The sequence below is a fragment of the Neovison vison genome, chromosome 1 (assembly GCF_020171115.1).
Source record: "Neovison vison isolate M4711 chromosome 1, ASM_NN_V1, whole genome shotgun sequence".
Lineage (NCBI taxonomy): Eukaryota > Metazoa > Chordata > Mammalia > Carnivora > Mustelidae > Neogale > Neogale vison.
The window spans coordinates 53,803,640-53,824,989 of NC_058091.1; the positions used below are offsets into that span (position 1 = coordinate 53,803,640).

Consider the following 21,350-nt stretch of genomic DNA (forward strand, 5'->3'; position numbering starts at 1 on the left):
TCTTTTCTGATTGCTGCAGCTAGGAACTTACAGTTGAATAAATGTTGAATAAAAATGGCAAAAGTGGGGATCCTTGTCTGCTTCCTGATTTTAGAGGAAAAGCTTTCAGTTTTTCACCAGTGATTATCATGTTAGCTACAGGTTTACCATATATGGCCTTTATTTTATTGAGGTATGTTCCCTACAAACCCACTTTGTTGAGTTTTTATCATGAAGTAATGTTGAGTTTTGTCAAATACTTTTTCTGCATCACTTTGTTAATGTGGTGGTGTATCATGCTGATTGCAGTCAAATGCTCTACCCCTGAGCTATACCCCCTGTATCATACTGACTGATGTGGAGATATTAAACATCCTCACGTCCCTGAAATGAGTCCCACTTGATTGTGGCAGATGATCCTTTCCCTGTTTTGTTGAAGTGCATTTGGTAATGTTTTGTTGAGGATTTTTTGCATCTATGTCCATCTGGGATTCTGGCCTATAATTCTCTTTTTTTGGTAGTATCTTTGTCAGTTTTGTTTATCAGGACAATGCTGGCCTCGCAGAATAAATTTGGAAGTCTTCCTTCCTCTTTTATTTTTTGTAATAGCTTGAGAAGGATAGATACCAACTCTTCTTTAAATGTTGGCAGAATTCACCTGTGGAGCCATCTGGACTTTTGTTTGCTGTTTTTTGATTCTGGATTCAATTTTGTTATTAGTAATCGGTCTGTTCAGATTTTCTATTTCTTCCTGATTTGGTCCTGGAACAGTGTTTATTTCTAAGAATTTATCCATTTCTTCTAGGTTGTTAAAATCTTGGCATAAAACTTTTTATAGTTATCCCTTATAATCCTTTGTATTTCTGTAGTATTGGTTATTATTTCTCCTGTTTCATCTTTTATTTATTTGAGCCCTCTCTTTTTTCCTGATGTGTCTGGTTAAAGGTTTATCAATTCTGTTTCTGTTTCTGTTTCTAGTTTCATTGCTCTTTTCTATTCTTCTTAGCTCTATTTTTGTTTATTTCTACTCTGATCTTTATTATTTCCTTTCTTCTACTAACTTTGGGCTTTGCTTGTTCTTTTTCTAGTTCCTGTGGGTATAAAGTTAGATTATCTGAGGTTTTTCTTGTTTCTTGAGGTATGCCTCTATCACCATAAACTTCCCTTTTAGAACTGGGTTTTGCTACATTCCAGAGAATGTGAACCTGTGCTTCCATTTTCATTTGTCTCCAGGTATTTTTTGATATCCTCTGTGATTTCTTCACTGATGTACTGATTGTTAAATATGTTGTTCAGCCTCCACATATTTTTTCCCCCCAATTGTTCCCTTGTAATTGACTTCTAGTTTTATAGCACTGTGGTTGGAAAGATGCTTGACATGATTTCAGTCTTCTTAAGTTCATCGACTTAAGTTTTGTGGCCTAACATGTGAACTCTCCTGGAGAATGTTCCATGTGTACTTGACATTATATATTTTGGATGAAATGCTCTTTATCTATCTGTTAAGTCCATGTGTTCTAATGGGTTGTTCATAAGACACTATTTCCTTATTTTCTGTTTGGAAAATCTCTCCATTGATGTGAGTGTACAGTTCAAGTTCCCTACTATTATTGTATCACTATCAATTTTTCTCTTTATGTCTGTTAATATTTGCTTCATATATGTAGGTGCTCTTTTGCTGGGTGCATAGAGATTTACAATTGTCATATCCTTTTGTTGATCTCCTTCCTTATCATTACATAATGCCCTCTTTTGTTTCATTACAGTCTTTGTTTTAAAGTCTACTTTGTCTGATGTAAGTGCTGCTACCCCAGTTTGTTTGCTTCAATCTGCATGGAGTATCTTTTTCCATCCCTTTCTTTTCAGTATCTTTAGGTCTGAATTGAGTCTCTTGTAGGGAGCATATAGATGAGCCTTGTTATTTTACCATCCAGTCACCCTATCTCTTTGACTGGAGGATTCAAACCATTTACATTTAAAGTAATTACTGATAGGTATGTACTTATTGCCATTTTGTTGTTTTCTGGTTGTTTCTGTAGTTCTTCTATGTTCCTTTCTTGTGTGATGGCTTTCTTTAATGTTATGCTTGGATTCCTTTCTCTTTATTTTTTGTGTATCTATTGTAGGCTTTTGGTTGGTGGTTACCAAGAAGTTTGTATGTAACATCTGAAGTATATAGCAGTCCCTATGAAGCAGATGATCACTGCAGTTCAAACACACTCTAAAAGTACTACATTTTTACTTTCTCTTCTGTGTTTTATGTAAATGTCCTATTTATGTCTTTTTATTTTGAGAGTCCCTTAATTTTTTTTAAGATATAGTTGAGTTTACCACTTTTGTCTTCATACTAAGCTTTATAAGCAATTGATCAACTATCTTTACTATATGTTTGGTCTCACCTGGAAAATTTTTTCATTTCCTTGTTTTCTTATTTCTAGTTATGGCCTTTTCTTGTCCCTTTAACATTTCTTATGAGCTGGATTAGTGGTGATGGACTCTAACTTTTGTTTATCTGGGAAACTCTAGCTTTCTAATTCTAAATGATAACCTTGCTGAATAGTATCTTGGTTGTAGGTTTTTTTCCTTTCAGAACTTTGAATATATCACGCCACCCCCTCTGGCTACAGCTTCTGTTGCAAAATCAGCTGATAGTCTTGTGGGGTTTTTCTTTATATAAAACTAGTTCCTGTTCTCTTACTGTTTTAAGATTCTTTACTTTTAATCTTCGACATTTTAAGTCTGTGTCTTGGTGTGAACTTCTTTGGGCTCATCTTTTTTGAGACTCTCTGTGCTTCCTGAACCTGGATTTATGCTTCCTTCCCCAGGTTAGGGAAGTTTTCAACTATCATCTCTTAAAATAAGTTTTCTGCCCCTTCCTCTCTCTCTCTCTCCTCCTTCTGGGACCTCAGTAATGTGAATGTTATTATTCTTGATGCCCCAGAGTCTCTTAACCTGTCCTCATTTGTTAACATTCTTTGTTCTTTTTGCTGTTCAGCTTGGGTGCTTTCTATTACCCTGGCTCTAGATAATTGATCGGTTCCTCTGCATCCTCTAATCTGCAGCTGATTCCCTCCAGTGTATTTTTTATTTCACTACTTGTATTCTTCAGGTCTGATTCTTTTTATATTTTTTTATCTCTTTGTTGAAGTTCTCAGTGAACTCAACCACTCTTCTCTCAAGTTTGATGAGCGTCTTTATGATCATTACTTTTAAATTCTTTATCAAGTAGATTGTTTATTTGTTTCATTTAGCTCCTTTTCTGAATTTGTTTGTAGGACATTCCTCTGTCTCATTTTGTTTGACTTTCTGTGTTTGTTTCTATGAATGAGGCAACGGAGCTACCTCTCCCAGTCAGGAAGGAGAGGCTCTGTGTAGGAAGGTCCCTGTATAGAGTGCATGTGCCTGGAAGCTTTGGCTGGCTGGTGGTAGCTGTAGGAAGTATGAGCTGAGTCTGATGGTACTCCATGAAGGGATGCTCTGGTAGGATGGCTGGAGCTGCACTGGGTATAGGCTGAGGGTGCACTAGTGTGCACGAGTGCACTGTGGGCCACCTTGGTGGGATGGCCAGAGCTCAGGTGGGCACGGGTACAAGGGGCTATTTTGGAAGGATGGCTGGAGCTAATGGGGGCAGTGGGGAAGAGGCATAAGTCCTGCTGAGAGGGTAGGCTGGCTACGGTAACTAGACTCTGCTCCCATTTATGTTATCAAGGAGGTGGGAGAAGGCAAACATGGTGCTTGCTTGCACTTCTGACTCCAGAGTAAGTTCCAGCAGTTCTCCACCATTTGGTAGAAGCTCTAGAGTTGGTATATGGGTTTTCTTCACTAATACGTCTCCCTTTATTTTATTTTTTTAAAAATATATTTATTTATTTATTTATTTGAGAGAGAGAGCACAGGTGGAGGTGGGGCAGAGGGAGAAGACTCCCCACTGAGCAGGGAGCCTGGTGTGGGATCCTAAGACCCCAGGACCATGACTGAACTAAAGGCAGACACTTAACCAACTGTGCCACCCAGGTGCCCCTCTAGTTGCACTTTAAATCACAGCTTTTTTGTTGGTGTGGGGGGGCAAGGTGGGCAGATCTGTGCATGGGTCCTTCAGTGCTCTCTCTCTGTCTGCAGTTCACAATGTAGGGGTTGGGGTTCCTATGGTTACTGTGATTCCATCTCTTCTTCCAATGGCTATGTGGTCCTTCCACCCTTTATTATTATGTAGAAGCTGTTTAATCAGCCTTTCAGGAGGAACTGTTCTATATGGAGGTGTAGATATGGTATGTCCATGGGAAGAGGTGGGTTTAGGTTCTTCATATGCCACCATCTTGGATCCCTCCCCTTGACATATTATAAATATAAGGAAAGGCTTCCATCTGTACTTTCTACTGTTCTAGCTTTCCTTACTTTTTATCACCATGAAAAACTTCACACTTATAAACAGAGCATAGTGAAATAAACCCTCATGTTCTTATCCTGCTTCAATTGTCAAGACCAATCTTATTTCATCTATTTTCCACGTAACCTCCATATACTTTTTCCTACACTCAACACGTAAGTAGTGGATTATGCTGAAGCAAAACAGGAAATCTTTTCATAAGAAAAAATCTAGTTAATTTTTGAGAGAGTGAAAAGATCATATTAAAGTAACTCTCATTCAGAGTCTGGAAATACCCACTTTGCCTATTTTAAGGAGCTAGGTTATGCCACTGTTCTCTTTATCCCTTTATTCAATTAAAGTCCAACTGGCATTTAGTATTTTAACCACTGCTTACTGTGACAAAATAATCTTACTTTCGCTCTTCTGTAATAATAGTTCACTGCATTCCACCTATCTATGTATAGAAATATTAAACAAACAAACAAACACACCATGAAGATACGGCTAATCCTAATCGAATTATATTTAAACAAAAATGAGGGAGTGGAGAGAACAGGATATTGAATGAGACTGCGAAAAGTCTTGTAACAAACCAAAGAGTTAGTAACGTGCCTATTCTTTCTCATTTCTCTATTTTAATTCCTAGAGTAAAAAAATCCACACACATATTTTGACATACCTTCATTACATGTATATACAAATCTGATTACCAATGATGTAAAATGATAGTAGGTGATAATTTTCAATAATCATTCATTTGAAATTCAGAGTATTGTGATTATACAGAATTATGCATAAACAAAATACTCATGAAAAAAAACTTCCCTAAAGTATTGTTCTCATCAGTTATCTAAAATTTTAAAGAGTACAAATTTTACTGATTTTTTTTCCCCCAAGACTTGCTATTTTAGGAGTATATAATGAATCCTAAGGACATGAATATTACTTTTAAAGAGCTAAGTACATTACACTTCTGCATGCTCCCCAATCCCCAACATGTAAGTGAAAATAAGCAACTATCTTCCTAATGAATTCATCCACGAATGCCAAAGTTTGAAGCACTTATAGAATGGAAGGCTGCTAAGAATAAAATTTTCTAAAATCTTCGTTTTCAAAATGTAATGGTTTTCACACATAATGAATACACTAACCTTTGGGTTTTGGTGGCACAGGACCTACAAATCCAATATTGTCATAAAAGTTATGAATAGCGCTGGGATTAAAATGTGGTCCTGAAATATATAAAAAGTAAATGTATCAATGTTTATAGCTCAAAAATATTTAATTTTATTTTTTAAAAAAGCAAATATTTTCTTTCTAAATAATGTCACAGTATAAATAGAAGAAATGTTTTCATTTATTTTGCACCTCTAATCTCAAATTACATGTAAGGATGTCAAAACAGCCAAGGAAGGTATAATATAGTACTCACAACAGATGTTTAAGTGGTAAACAGGGGAATAAGTCAAACTTAACTGTTAGTAAGACAGTAACAGAATTACAACTAGACCACTGCTCTATGTGCCAAGTTAAAATAACTTACAATTTAACAATTTAAAATATAATTTCAAATGATCAAACATGATCTTAAGCAACTAAATAAATAGCTTGGCCCCAAATAAGTATTAAAAACCTTGCACTAATTAAATATAATGGTTCAGATGACAAAAGGAATAAGTTAAGAACTATGGTTGCTAGATCAGCACTAAATTCCTTTTTCTTGCTTTTTAAACTACGGCATCTTCAGAGAGTATTTCAAGATACATGACTTATGGAGGTTTTAAAAGAAAATACAACATTATCATCTTTCAACTTGATGGATTTTCAGCACACATTTAAAAAGAGTAATTAAGGACTTCTTTTTTGTTGGTTTCCTTCTCTTATCCTGTCTTCCATTTCATATATTTCTATTATTTCCCTAACTTCAGCATTAGGTTTAAGTTATAAAATTTCCTGTTAGTTGCCTAAGGAACTGACTTAAATTGTCAAGATTTTTTGCTACAATAACCAACTATTGCTTATCAGGAATAGCTCAAGTTTTCATAATAAGCTATCCTTGTTCTAAAAATGTGTAAGCCACATTTTTATTCCCTTCTCTGTTTTATCAATTAAGAAAGTGCCATTAGGGTGGGGATGCCTTTTTAACTATGTTCTTAAAAGCATGATTCTCCAAAAAAAAAAAAAAAAGCATGATTCTCAAAAGATAAAAGGAAAAAAGGAAATAGGAAAAAGACACGAGTACCTATATTTTAACCTTATTAAATATTATAAAAATATTATAAATATTATACATTCTACTAATATTTAACAGCAATACTTTTGACAACATAGCCATAATCACCGTCTTCCCTTAACATGAGAATAAAGCAGGTTTGAATAATACAAATCTTATCAAATTATTCATAAGCCAAATACATAATTTCTTCTGGAAGAAAAAAACAATAGTTTTTAGTACTATCTGGCTCCAAAGTCAAACCTGAGACAATTGAAGATTATAACTGCTAAGTTTGTATTCAGCCACAGGAAAAGAGTTGGCATATTAATACAATGAATTTCAGTTGAATATGCACTGAACTTTACCTCGGGCTTGAAAAAGATCAATTTCTTTGGTTAAGCAGTCAATGTCAATCTGGAGTTGTCTATTACAACTTCTCAACTGCTGCATTTCTTCGAGCTGAAAAATAATTCCGTGTGAGAAGGATCTGCATTGAATTCTCTTGTCATTAGTTAAGAGTGGAGTTTGGCAGGGGAGGGCAAGGGCAAAGAAACAAGAATGAATTGAGAGCTCTTCTAAAAAAACCAGATCAGCTTTTTACACCTACGACAGATCGCCGATTCTCATGTTCAAGCACAGAGGTCACAAGAGTTACAGACTTACTGAAGGTATTTGGGATATGGAATTTGATCTTTTCAGGCGCCTTCTAGTTAGATTATTTTCCATTTCATTGACCTCAGATTTTAGTTTATCCAGCTTTTTCTTTTGAATCTCAAGTTCTCTTTGAAGTCGTTCCATTCTGGCCTTCTGGTGTACCAACAGAGCTGCAACACATATTAGTAAACATGAGGACCCACCCACTTTAGTCAGTTAACCTTTAAGCTGCCTTGGGAAAACAAAACAAGTAAATATTTCTGCAACAAACAAAAGTATGCCAAGATACCTTAAAACAAACTATTCTGAGTTTAAATGTTTAAAATTTCAAAATTTTTAACTTGCAAATTATTTTAATTATTTAAGCAGACAAACATTACTACTTGTTTAAAATTTTTTAAAAAAGTGTTTGGATAAACGCCCTTTCTGGCTAAGGACAGTACTTTTAGTAGCTATTACTTCTCTAAATGCTCCAGTCTAGTCAACTACTCTAGTAACTACTATTTAATTAACATCTGACTCCCTGAAAGGTTAAGACCTTCAACTCTAAGAAGCCTGATGTGTTGGACTCTGCTAAGGTATTCTAATATGAACACTTTGCAGACATTTTAAAAGGGAATGTGGGTTAAGCTAAATCCATTTTGATGTATGCAATAAATAAAACAAAGCAATTTCAATACATATAAATGTTATCATTAAATTGTTATTTATTTTTTTTTAAAGAGAGAGTGCAACCATGTGAGCAAGGGTGGGGGATAGGGGACAAAGGGAGAGAGATAATCTTAAGTAGGTTCCACATTCAGTGCAGAGCCTGATATGGGACTCAATCTCAAGACCCCAAGACCATGACCCTAGCTGAAATCAAGAGTTGGATACTTGGGGCGCCTGGGTGGCTCAGTGGGTTAAAGCCTCTGCCTTCAGCTCAGGTCATGATCCCAGGGTCCTGGGATCGAGCCCCGCATCCCCCGCATCGGGCTCTCTGCTCAGCGGGAAGCCTGCTTCCCCCTCTCTCTCTCTCTCTGCCTGCCTCTCTGCCTACTTGTGATCTCTGTCTGTCAAATAAATAAATTAAAAAAAAAATCTTAAAAAAAAAAAAAAAAGAGTTGGACACTTAACCATCTAAGCTACCTAGGCAGCTCCAAATTGAGAAACATTAGTATTAAATTATTCAACTCACAAAGTAAAAATGATACCACATAGAGAAATCACTCATATTTTGTGAAAATATTTTCCTAAGGTTTTTTTTTTTTTTTTGAGAGAGAGAGTGTGCATGCAGGCACAGGTCAGGGAGGGGGCAGAGGGGGAGAGAGAATCTTAAGCAGGCTCCATGCTCTACACAGAGCATGACAAGGGGCTCGATCTCATGACCCTGAGGATCATGATCCAAGCTGAAATCAAGAGTTGGATACTTAACTGACACCCATGTTCCTTTATTTTCCTAAGATTTTTAAAGAAAGAAATTATGTAAATCAGACTTGTAGCATGAATGATAAACTGCATGGGAAACTTTCTTAAGTCATAAAGATCAGTGTATGTTCTTATGATTAATCCTTGGACAATGTAAGCCTCCTTTTTAGGGTACTGGACTGGAAGTGAAGATAACCTGTGGCCACTTTTGTAAAAAGTCAGCTTGGGATGATTCTATCATGAGAAAACAGGTGGATTTAGAAAAGTATAGTTAACAACCTTTAAAAAGGAAAACTATTAAAATGAAAAACTCAAGTAGATTAAACAGAAGATTAGATTAATGCTGAATAGTCATCTTCAATTAATCTCAAATTTTATGAATCTAAAAAATAAGAAAAAGATTATGGCACATTTGGGCTATTCAATCTAGCAGTGTATTCTAGAACCAGAAGGGGGGAGGCTATTAGGCTCAAGTACTTCAAAATTAACCTTAAATGGTAGGTAATCCCACCCCCCCTCAACCCCGCCAAAATCTGACACTGTTCTAATCCATAGATGCTTTGTCTGTAATTCTCCTTTCTTATTTATTGGAAGAAATAAATACTTGGGCATAATGTTTCAAGTTTTAAAAACCATGGCTGATTCTTTTTTGATAAACACTAAAACACTGTTAACCTTCCTCCCATTTTAATACATATTTTATGACTTCAGGGAGGTGTTTTTGGAGATAAACATGTTCTTGGTTGAAAACTTGCTGTGTCTTTGTTACTTTCCTATCAAGCTTGTTTTGTCAGACTTTTATTCAAATTGGCTTATTTATGTGAACTGCAGTTTTATCCATCTATTTCCAAAATATAATTCTAAATAAGGGTTTGTTCATTCTCCTAAAAGAAGACGAGGATGTAGGCTGTTATTTTTTGACTGGGACACAAAGAGAAGAAAAGCTGGAAGCAGGACTATAGTGAGAATGAAGGACAAGGTAAAGGAAGATGAGGAATAATATACTTTCCTTCATTTCTAAACTCCAACCATCTACCGACAATGTGTCTCAAGTGGCATTATTTAGAAATTTGTTCAAATTTGTCATTATTTGTAAGTAGCATTTCTTAAAATTAATACTCAAAAATTTCTCCCTAATGACTAAATCCTTCAATATTCTCTAATGACTAAATGATGGTTTATATTTACGCTGAAATTATAAAACAAGATATACATTTGTGGTACTCTTCAATATTATATTATGAAGCAGGGATGAGAACAGATTTCCTAAGAAACTGAAACCCAACTTATAACACATTTGAGTGATCAAAATTTATACTGTAAGGGCAGAGAGTGAACCACAGGGTGAGAAATTATTATGACAATTATCCCCAGGCTAAGTGATTTCTTTGGAGTGTCTGCCAGAAGCAAATGCAAACTGATTGTCAGCAATCCACCTCTACTACCAGTGAGCTATTACTAAGGGATCCATATGGAAAAATTGAAGAGAAGCTCTCAATAGAAAAGTATGACCAAACAAGAAAATGATCTATCATGAGAATCAATGGCCCAGAAAGAGCCCCCACACTCAAATTAAAAGACAGGTTAAAGAATAGGAAAAGATATTTACAAATGATGTATCTGATAAAGGGTTAGCATCCAAAAACTACAAAGAACTTATAAAACTCACCATCCCCAAACCAAATAATCTATCCAGTTAAGAAATGGGCAGAAGACATGAATAGACATTCTTCCAAAGAAGACATCCAGATGGCTAATAGATACACGAAAAGATGCTCAATGTCACTCACCATCAGGGAAATACAAATCAAAACCACAATGATATATCACCCCACACATGTCAGAATGGCTAAAGTTAACAAGGGAAACAGATGTTGGGGAGGATGCAAAGAAAGGGGAACCCTCTTACACTCTGGTGGAAATGCAAACTGGTGTAGCCACTCTGGAAAACAGTGTGGAAGTTCCTCAAAAGGGGAGATTGCACTACTAGGTATTTACCCAAAGGATACAAAAATACAGATTCAAAGGGGGTATGTGCACCCTGATGTTTAAAGCAGCCTTATCAAGAATAGCCAAACTATGGAAAGAGCCCAAGTGTCCATCAACTAATGAATGGATAAAGAAGCTGTGGTACACACATACACACACATACACACACACACACACCCCACACACGATGGAATATTCCTCAGCCATAAAAAAGAATGAAATCTTGCTTTTACAACAATTTGGATAGAGCTAGGGTACATATGCTAAATAAAATAAGTCAGTCAGAGAAAGACCAGTATCTTATTTTACTTAAATGTGGGATATAGGAAACAAATAGATGAACATATGAGAGAAAGAAGTGGATAGCAAAAAAAGACAGAGAAAGAGGGTGGCAAACCATAAGAGACCCTTAAACAGAGGGTCAGAGACACTTAAACAGAAAACAAACAGGCTTAATGGAGGGAGGTAGGTGGGGGATGGGCTAAGAGGGTGATGGGCATTAAGGAGGGCACTTGGGATGAGCACTGGGTGTTCTATGTAAGTGATGAATCACTAAATTCTACTCCTGAAACCAGTATTACACTATGTGTTAAACTAACAGAATTTAAATAAAAATCTGGAAAGAAAAAAAAAAAGGAAAAGTACCATAAACAACTCTAGAAATGAGAAATATAGTCAGTGAAATGAAAAAATCAAACAAATGAAATAGCAGATTAGACAAAGTAAAAGTTAGTGACCTGGAAGATAAATTTAAGATCCTTACCCAGACACAGAGATAAAGCGACAGCAAACATTAAAGGGGTTAAAAAATCTCATATAAGTCTAAAAAGGAGTTCCAGAAGAAGATAACAGAAAGAATGGAGGAGAGGCGGGGCACCTGGGTGGCTCAGTGGGTTAAAGCCTCTGCCTTCGGCTCAGGTCATGATCTCAGGGTCCTGGGATCCAGCCCCATATCGGGCTCTCTGCTCAGCAGGGAGCCTGCTTCCCCTCAGTCTCTGCCTGCTGCTCTGCCTACTTGTGATCTCTCTCTGCCAAATAAATAAATAAAATCTTAAAAAAAAAAAAAAAAAAAGAATGGAGGAGAGGCAAAATTTGAAGAGATGCTTGCTGAAAATGTTCCAAAACTAAAGAACTAACAGAATCCAGAAGATAATGCAATAATTTGATCCTCTAGATTATCAGAGCATGGATGAATAAATACATTTTTAGATAAAGTTTAGGGGAATTTACCAACCACAGATTGCGGCTGAAAGAACTACTAATGTTTTTTGATAAGACGGAAATTAATACAAGAGGAAAGAACAGATGAATAAATTCAAATAAAGTTCTAACTCTAAAACAATGGAGAAAGACCATGGCAGTGGGTGGGGTAGCATAAATTGCTTAGAAAAAAATAAAACTAGAACATTAGAAAATAACAAGAAATTGGAAATGTGAAGACCAGAAAGCATTCTAAGGTCTTTAGTATTTAGGAATACTCTCAAATGTTGCTAAACCAAATACACATGTTGGGGCACCTGGCTGGCTCAGTCAGTAGAGCATGTGATTCTTGATCTTGGGGTCATTGACCTTAAGCCCCATATTGGGCGTGAAGCCTACTTAAAAAAAATACACACACATGTTAACTATTTAGGGATCACTACTAGAGAAAGCTAAATAGAATGCAGTTTCTAAATTAAAAGACCAAATAAAAGGAGAAATAATAATAATAATAATAATAATAATTATCTGGTTAAACTTAGATGGCAGGAAAGAAGGAAAAAAGAAAAAAAAAGAAAATAAAAAAATCATGACAAGAATAATTCCAAATATATCAGTAATGACAACAGTAATTTAATTAAATGTATTTGTTTAGATACAAGAGACCTGCACATTAGATTCTTTAAAATTTGGGTATATGCTGTTCATAAGAACACATTTAAAACAATTCATTCACACATTTTTTTAATATATTGAGAGTCTACTTATGAAATCAATGAACAGGAAAAATTCCTGCCCTTGTGGAGCTTACACTATAGAGGTAGGAGAGATGTGTGTGTGTGTGTGTGTGTGTGTGTGTGTGTGTGGTGTGTGTGTGCAAGAACAAGGCCCTAAAGAAGTGGTCAACAAACTGGACCACTGGACAAAAACGGCCCACTGCCTGTTCTGCGGAAAAAAAGTTTTACCAGAGTACAGCCAAGCTTACTTGTTTACTTACTGTGTGTAGCTGTTTTTGTGTTACAACAGCAGAAGTGAAGAGCTATGACAGAAATTGCACAGCTTGCAAAATCATACAGTTTATTTACTATTTGGCCCTTTATCAGATCATGTGGAGACTTGATCATATTAGGAAGTTTGAGTAGAAGGGGACTCATCATAGCACAGAAAGGTCAGGAGTAAAAGGACTAAAGTAAAATAAATATTTTGTGCTTTGGGTACCACTTGAAGAGACACAAAATAAAAGGAGTCAATTGCTGGGGATATTCAAAGTCTGTGGTACACTAAAGGCAACATCAACACCCAAACCCAGCTCCGCACCTCATTTAACTGACTCAGCCCTTTAATAAAACCCACAGAAAAGAGAGGTGTTCTTGTTTCTGGGTGTAAATACTACTTATCTAGTCTCTCTCTTTTTTTTTTTTTTTTTTTTACACACAACATTTGGCATTTAACAAGAAATTATGAGACACACAGAAAACAAGAGAAAAACCCAACTTATCACCAAGAGATAAGGCAATCAACAGAACCACAATAAAAGATGACCCAGATGTTAGAACTACCTGATGGAATTTAAAAATAACTGTGATTAATATGTTAAAGGATCTAGTTAAAAAGGTGGACAACAGGCAGGAACGAAGAGATAATCTAAGAAATGTAAATTATAAAAAAGGGCAAATGCTGGAAATTAAATATGGCATCAGAGAAAAAGGATTCCTTCAACAGGGGCACCTAGGTTAGGCTCCAGTCATGATCCCAAGGTTCTGGGACCAAGACCCGCCTCGGGCTCCTTCCTCAGTGGGAAGCCTGCTCTCCCCTCTCCTGCTGCCCCTCCCCTTTGTTGGGTTCCCCCTCCAACTCTCTGTCAAATAAATAAATAAAATCTTTAAAAAAAAGATTCCTTCAACAGACTTACCAGCACACTGGACACAGAAGAATCAGTGAACTTGAGAGACAGAAATTACTCAAACACAAAGAAAAAATTGAAAAAAAGAACAAAGCATCCAAGAGATGCAGGAAATATCAAACAGTCTAATAATACACATGTAATCAGTGAAAAACAAGTCAAAGGAATATTTGAAGAGATAATGGGAAAGTATCTTCTAAAATTAAGGAAAGACAACAAATCACAGATTAAAGAAGCCCAGAGATCTCCAAGTAGTATTAAAACAAAACAAACCAGACATACCATAGTCAAACTACTGAAAACCAAAGATACAGAGAAAATCTTGGCCAGTAGAGAAGTTTTTTTTTTTTTTTTTTTCCTTAAGAGATTTATTTATTTACTTCGGAAAGACAGGGCATGTATGGGAGTGGGGGTTGGGGGAGCGGCAGAGGGAGACAGAATTCTAGAGCAGACTCCCTGCTGAGCGCAAAGCCTGACAGGGAGCTTGATCCCCAGGCACCAAGATCCAAGATCATGAGGGGTGCCAAGATCTAAGATCATGAAGTAGGCCAAAATCGAAAGCTAGTTGCCCTTGGTTGGGCAGGTGCCCTCACTAGAGAACTTTTTAAAGTGACCAGATGAGTATAAAATCAAAATAAACCAAGTGTAGTAATACCCACTTCAGAAAAAAACAAAACAAAACTGACTTTAGGGCAAAGTATGTTATGAGATAAAGAGGCTTCTTAATGATAAAATTCGGGGAGGGGGGTAGCTAGCATCCAACTTTGTTTAGAAAACCATAGAAGAACATTCAAATTTATTTTCCAACCGTGTATCTCAGAACATACATTCCAGGACAGGGGCTGAACACTCTTCCAGTCAGAGAGAGCTCCATTAGTAATCCCCAATATGATAGTTTTTATGTTTCTATCAAAATACGAAAGTAAACCACAGAGTTGAGAGCTAGACAGAAGACCAATGTTAGCAGGAGATATCCTTTAACAACAGCCAGAAATCTGATTCAAAAAAGATTTAGAAAAATGAAGGAGCCAGAGCTGCTGAAGGTTGTGGGGGTATTTTGAAGTTAAGGAGTAAATTCTTCAGAATGTTTCTGAAATAGAAAAAAATATTACATTCATAAAGAGAGATGTTTTTACAATGGCTAATGACATGGCTTGCCTTTGGGGAAAATGGAAAGATATATCCTATGATTAGCCTGAAGCTCTAAAGTAAAATATTGTGAATCCACAGTCTGAGAATTTATGAGACATTTCTTTCCAGTGAAAACAAAAACTTAGAGCAGAGTTATAATGACTATATTACTTAGAAGTGACAAATGTAGTTTATAGACTATTCGGGATTTCTTAAGTATGTCTGTCAATTATAAATAAAATAAAAAGTGCTCTGAAGATAGCAGGAGAGATATATGACTCTCTCTTTCTTAGCAATTCTTTCTTCTAAGGGCCTGGATTTTTATGTGTCTAGTTCACTTTCATTTGTGGCTTGGGATTTTTAGATAGACATCTGGGAAAGATGAATGACAAAGAAAAGAGGGGTGTCAAGGTAAATCATGAAAATTCAGCTAAAGCCAATGAACTCTTGTTCTCTAGTTGTGGTCTGTCTCCTAATTTTAACTTCTACCATATAAACCATTATACAGTACATACACATTAAGAACTGTTATCAGACTCGTAATGAAGAAAATTAATTACAGTCATTTAAAAAAAATTATTTGAAAGACTGAGTGAGAGAAAGCATGAGTTGGGGAGCAGGGGAGCCAGGTTGGGCAGAGGAAGAGGGAGAGGGATAAGCAGACCAGGGAGCCTGATATGGGGCTGGATCCCAGGACCTTGAGATAGTTACCTGATCTGAAGGCAGATGCTTAACCAACTGAGTCACCTGGGCACCCCAATTATAGTATTTTTATAAATAAGACCCTTTTGGTCTGAATCAGGCTCTACCTAAGGAAGTTAGCTTTCACAGTCCTTCATTCTTATATATAAACCAACAGCCATGGATCACCACATATTTTAGTAACATTTGACATGTAAAAGACCTAGTTAAAGAGAAAGATTAAACCCAGATTAAGCAGAGATAATTCAGGAGCTAGACAAAACTTAAATCCTAACTAGCATCATTAAGTGATCTGTGATATTCACATACCCATAAGACAATCTGCTGTGAGAAAAGCATTAGATAACTAGCTCTTAGAAATTAAAAACAGCATTTGCCGAAATGAAAATGTCCTATCTGGGTTGGAACAAAAATTAAGTATACTCAATTACAGAACAGTAAAGATAAGGAGGTAGAATATTTGAGGATTAACGATGAGAAAGAGAAGGCTGGTCTAGGAAGTCAAATAGTTGTATAAGAGAAGTTCTAGAAAGAAACAGTGGAAACAGGAATCAGGAGGGGATTTTCAGAACTGAAAGAAAACACTAGCCTTTAAACTGAAGGAGTTCACTGAATGTGGAACAAGGATAATTTAAAGATAAACCTAAACCCAGATACATAATTGTGTCTCTATATATTAGATACATATTTATATTTTATAACTATATTTATAAGATACTATACTATAGGTATATAGATACTATAACTATACTATAAGATACTATAAAATATATATAAATGTATATAAGCATGCATACCTTAGTAAAATAATATCCAGTCATACATAAGTAGTTTCTACAATAAGGCATTGGTAAAGACTGTGCTTTAGTTTTATTTGTGATGTTTGCATTGTAACAGTATTTCATTCAGCCAAAAACACATTAATTACATTTTTACTATTCTGGAATCTGAGATTTTCTGGATTGGATGTAGAGCCCAGTGCAGGGCTTGAATTTATAACCCTGAGCTGAAGACCTGGACTGAAGAGTCAGATGCTTAACCAACTGAGCCACCCAGGCACCCCCAAGATAATTTTAATAGTTAAGGAATTTAAGTCAATTTCTATACTCCCTGTTCAAAGGACATTACCATGAGTAAAATGTCAAGGAAGGAAACAAAGTTGAACTATTTCAAGAGCTTATATATTATTACTTTGTATTTATAAATCAATATCCCACTATAGGAGATATCTTTTTTTGTTAGTTCATTTCATTTTACACTTGGAAAAATGCAGCATTTTTGAGTTTTCATTATTAAGTACATGTCTCAACTAAACCTCAAGCTCCTTGAGAGTAAACACTGAATTCAGTTTTGTACCACAGGGTATCTAATATTAAACCCTGACAACTGTAGGCACTTGATAAATATCTGTTAACTGTAAAATAATGACAATTTGACTTTCAATGAATGACAGAGTAAAATACTAATTTTTGGTCTAAGAGATAGAAATATTAATAAAACAAAAACATGAAATTTATTTTAGAGTTTCCTTGAATGTTTACCTTTAGTATTTATCACAGTGCAACTGAATACATTTTGAAATATGGCAAGACTTCTAGGTTGCTCACAATGCGGAAAGGTAGCTTTTTTTTATATGCTAGTTCTACCAAGAAAATAAAATAACTTATATATTTAACATCTTGATCACACATTGACTTTGTTTTCTAAACCTATCTACTTTACCTCTGAAATACAAAAAAAGGGAAGATGAGTAACAGAGAAAAAAAATTCAGTACCTTTTCAAATCCTCTTTCAGTCAAAATTACATTTTAGTAGATAAAGGTAATTTAAGCATGCAACTCCCTCTTGTGGTTGTTAAAATAACTATTAGTTAATTCAAATACTAGGGCCCGAAAGCTACCCCTCTAGGCATCTTTTAAGCAGCAGTTTTAGAAAGCTTAGTCTTTACCCAGCTTTTGTCAACTTCCAGGGAGCGATGGAAACAATTTCTTACTCAACTTTATTTGTAATTAGAAAAACACATCTCAAGTTTCAGATGATGTTAGCTTTACTAATTTTAGGTATTTAATATTGTAAATAACATAATTTCTCCAAAAGTGAAAAAAAAAGGGGGAGTATGCAGTGCACATATTAAAAGAATACCTTTGCCACTGGAAAATGTAACAGGTATTTATGGATACAAAGATCTTGGGCTTATTATAAAAGAGAGAGAAAGGAGAGAGAGAAATTTGCCATTGGAAACACAATAGATACTTATTCCTAATGTCTTTTATACTTTTGTCTGTCATAATGATTTTATATGCCTAAATCAGGTACATGCCTAAGTGACTGTACCAAGCAAGGTACAATGTCAGCTTCTAAAATAAATCAAGACTTTTCTAGACTCTAATTGTTGACAGCAGGGGTATTCGTTTTATATGCTAATGTGTAATTATTATCACTTGTTTAGTGATGGAGTCACAAAGGATTCAAAGATGGCAATTACTCATTAAAATAAACATCTTGATGTTTTCATCTACTTTCCCATTTTTAAGGAGAATCTGAAATCAGATCTTTCAACAGTGCTGCAACTAGGCCTGTAATCTGGGTAAGAGAAATAACAAAACTATGAGGAATGATGCTTAACTCCTGTAATTATTTTTAAGAATCTTAAATTACTTATACTTCATATTAATAATAGATGAGTATGAGATTTCTGCTAGATAAAACTTTTTTGGCCTAATTTGTACATAAGTAAGATTCTAATGCAATCTTACAGCATTAAGATACAGATACTATCTAAAATTTTTGTTTTAGAGAAAAATAAAACCAGGCCTTAGAGAAGCTGAAGAGCCTCCAAGAAATACAAATGGATGAACCATTAAAGAAACTGGGGACATTTACAGTTTAAAAAGGCTTACCCTTTTAAAGGGGGAATAAGAAATATGAAAATAACTATTTTCAAGTTTTTGAAGGGTTGCCACAGGTAAGCGAAATGAGGCCAATTCTATATAGTTTCAAAGACTATCACTATAATTTATGAGAAGGTATGTGCAAGATTTCTGATCTTTTGAAATACCGGAATGTTGTGAAGGGCTAGTTTCTTTCTTTCTTTTTTTTTTTTCAAGATTTTATTTATTTATTTGACAGAGATCACAAGTAGGCAGAGAGAGAGGGAGGAAGCAGACTCCCTGCTGAGCAGAGAGCCCCCTGGCTAGATCCCAGGACCCTGAGACCATGACCTGAGCTGAAGGCAGAGGCTTTAACCCACTGAGCCACCCAGGTGCCCCGAAGGGCTAGTTTCTAAATAAGACATAAACCCCAGAAACCAGAAGGGAAAAAAAGATTGGCAAATTTGAGCATACAAAATTAAAGAAAATTATAAAACAAAAAAATTTATTGATCAAGTTAAAAGTAATCATGTATTAGAAAAAAACAACAAAAACAGGGAAGTTCACAAAATATAAATGGCTTAAAAATTAATACAGGAAAAGATGCTCAATCTCACTCATATTTAAAAGATGTAATTTTTAAAAATCCCAAACAATACATTTTAGCTTGCAGGACTGACAAAGATATATACATATTTTTCAATCACCTACATAGTGATGGGTAGGAGAGGCAAGAAAGGAACATCCTTATAAATGTTGCCAAAAGGGGCACCTGGGTGGCTCAGTGGGTTAAAGGCTCTGCCTTCGGCTCAGGTCATGATCCCAGGGTCCTGGGATTGAGCCCCGCATCGGGCTCTCTGCTCAGTGGGGAGCCTGCTTCCTTCTCTCTCTCTCTGCCTGCCTCTCTGCCTCCTTGTGATCTGTCAAATAAATAAATAAAAATTTTTTAAAAAGTTGCCAAAAAAATTATTGCCATAATTACAAATATGAGAGTATAAATTGGTAGATCGAGTCTTGAAATTGGCAACATGTTCTGTGGTAGTCATTGGTGTCCTTCACCAAATATTTCTGGCTCTCTGCCTTCTGGGTATGTATAGTAGAATTATGCCTCCCCATTCTCTAGCAATCAGATGTGGTTAGATGTGGCTCAGTAACTTGCTTTACTAAAGAGTAATATGTCAGGGTAGAAGCTTAAGGAATCAGTACCGATTTGTTGTATTCCTTTTGTCTTGCCTGACCACTCATGGAGGCATGGAATGGAGCTTCCCTCAACCTGGGTCCTCAAGTGAGGATGATACAGAACAGAGCCCACCAGCTAATCTATAGTGGCAAGTGAGCTAGAGATAAACCTTGGTTGTTAAAGCCAGTTCGTTACTGAAGCATAACCAAGGCTAAATGATATATCTATCAAAATTAAAAATACACATATCCTTTGACACAGCAGTTCCACTCCTGGTAATCTAATCTCTTCTGCCAACATACTTGGACATGGGCATAAATACGTATGTACAGGATTTTTACTGCAGCAGTTTGTAAAAACAAGACCTTAAGATCTATCTATCAAGAAAGGCCTGGTTATGGATTATGGTACAAAATACTATGCAGCCATTTTTTAAGAAAAGAGATCTGCACCTGCGGACATGGAATAATTTCAAAGAGACAGAGACAAAAAAAATGACAAAGACAAAAAGCAACATGCTGTATTTGTACAAAAAGAGGTGTAAATATGTGTGTATATATGTATATAAATACGTTTATATACATATATATGCTTGGTAGACAGTTTCAATTTTTAGAAAAATACAAAATGAAATATTTGTGAATAGCTATTGGTTGTCTTTGGTGAGGGGAACTTTTCAGTACATACCCTTTTATTTTGATTGTATTTTTTTTTAAATCAAGTATATGTAGAAAAATATTTTAGTGCAATTCCTATAAGAATCCCAGCTGACTTATCTGTAGAAATTGACAAGTTGATTCTAAAATTTATATGGAACAAGAGGCCACAAATAACCAAAATAATCCAGAAAAAGAACAATGCAGAATTTACATGTCTCAATTCCAAAACTTACCACAAAGTAGCAATAATTAATCAGTATAGTACTGACTAAAGGAAGACATATAGATCAATGAAAAATAATTAAGAGTCTAGAAATAAACCCATGTGCTTAAGGTCAACTGATTTTCTATGAGGGTGCCAAGACCATTCAGTGAGGAAAGAAAAGTCTTTTCAACAGATGGGTGCTGGGATATCTGGATAAGCCACATGTGAAAGAATGAAGTTAGGCCCTTACCTCATACTAGTATATAGAAATTAACTCAAAATACATTAAAGATCAAAATATGAGCATTAAAACTATAAAACTGTTGGGAGAAAACATAGGAGTAATTCTCTAGACTTCTGATTTGGCAACTGATTCTTAGATATGGCACCAAAAACATGAGCAATGAAAGGAGAAACAGCAAAATAAATAATTTGGACTGTAGCTAAATTAAAAACTTCTGTGCTGCAGACAGCACTATTAAGAAAATAGAAAGACGGGATGCCTGGCTGGCTTAGTTGGTAGAGCATGCAATTCTTTTTTTTTTTTTTTTTTTAAAGATTTTATTTATTTGACAGACAGAGATCACAAGTAGTCAGATAGACAGAGGGAAGCAGGCTCCCCACTGAGCAAAGAGCCCAATATGGGGCTCGATCCCAGAACTCTGGGAGTCATGACCTGAGCAGAAGGCAGAGGCTTTAACCCACTGAGCCACCCAGGTGCCCCAGAGCATGCAACTCTTGATTGCGGGGGTCATAAGTTCAAGCCCCATGTTGGGTGTAGAGCTTACTTAAAAAAAAGGAAAAAAGAAAATTCACAGAATAGGAAAATATAATTACAAATCATGTAAGAGACTTACATTTAGAAAGCACAAAGAATTCATGTAACT

At 35.6% G+C, this 21,350-nt stretch overlaps 1 protein-coding gene across 1 annotated transcript in view; it reads right to left on the reverse strand.

Moving 5' to 3' along the window:
- Positions 1–21,350, reverse strand: part of TAB2 (TGF-beta activated kinase 1 (MAP3K7) binding protein 2) — a 67,029-nt gene that overhangs the window by 6,593 nt on the left and 39,086 nt on the right. Inside the window, exons 4-6 of the mRNA XM_044247113.1 lie at positions 7,227–7,387; positions 6,929–7,022; positions 5,500–5,580 (exon numbers count right to left, since the gene is read on the reverse strand). Coding sequence (XP_044103048.1) covers positions 5,500–5,580; positions 6,929–7,022; positions 7,227–7,387 — 336 coding nt within the window. The remainder of the gene's footprint in view (positions 1–5,499; positions 5,581–6,928; positions 7,023–7,226; positions 7,388–21,350) is intronic.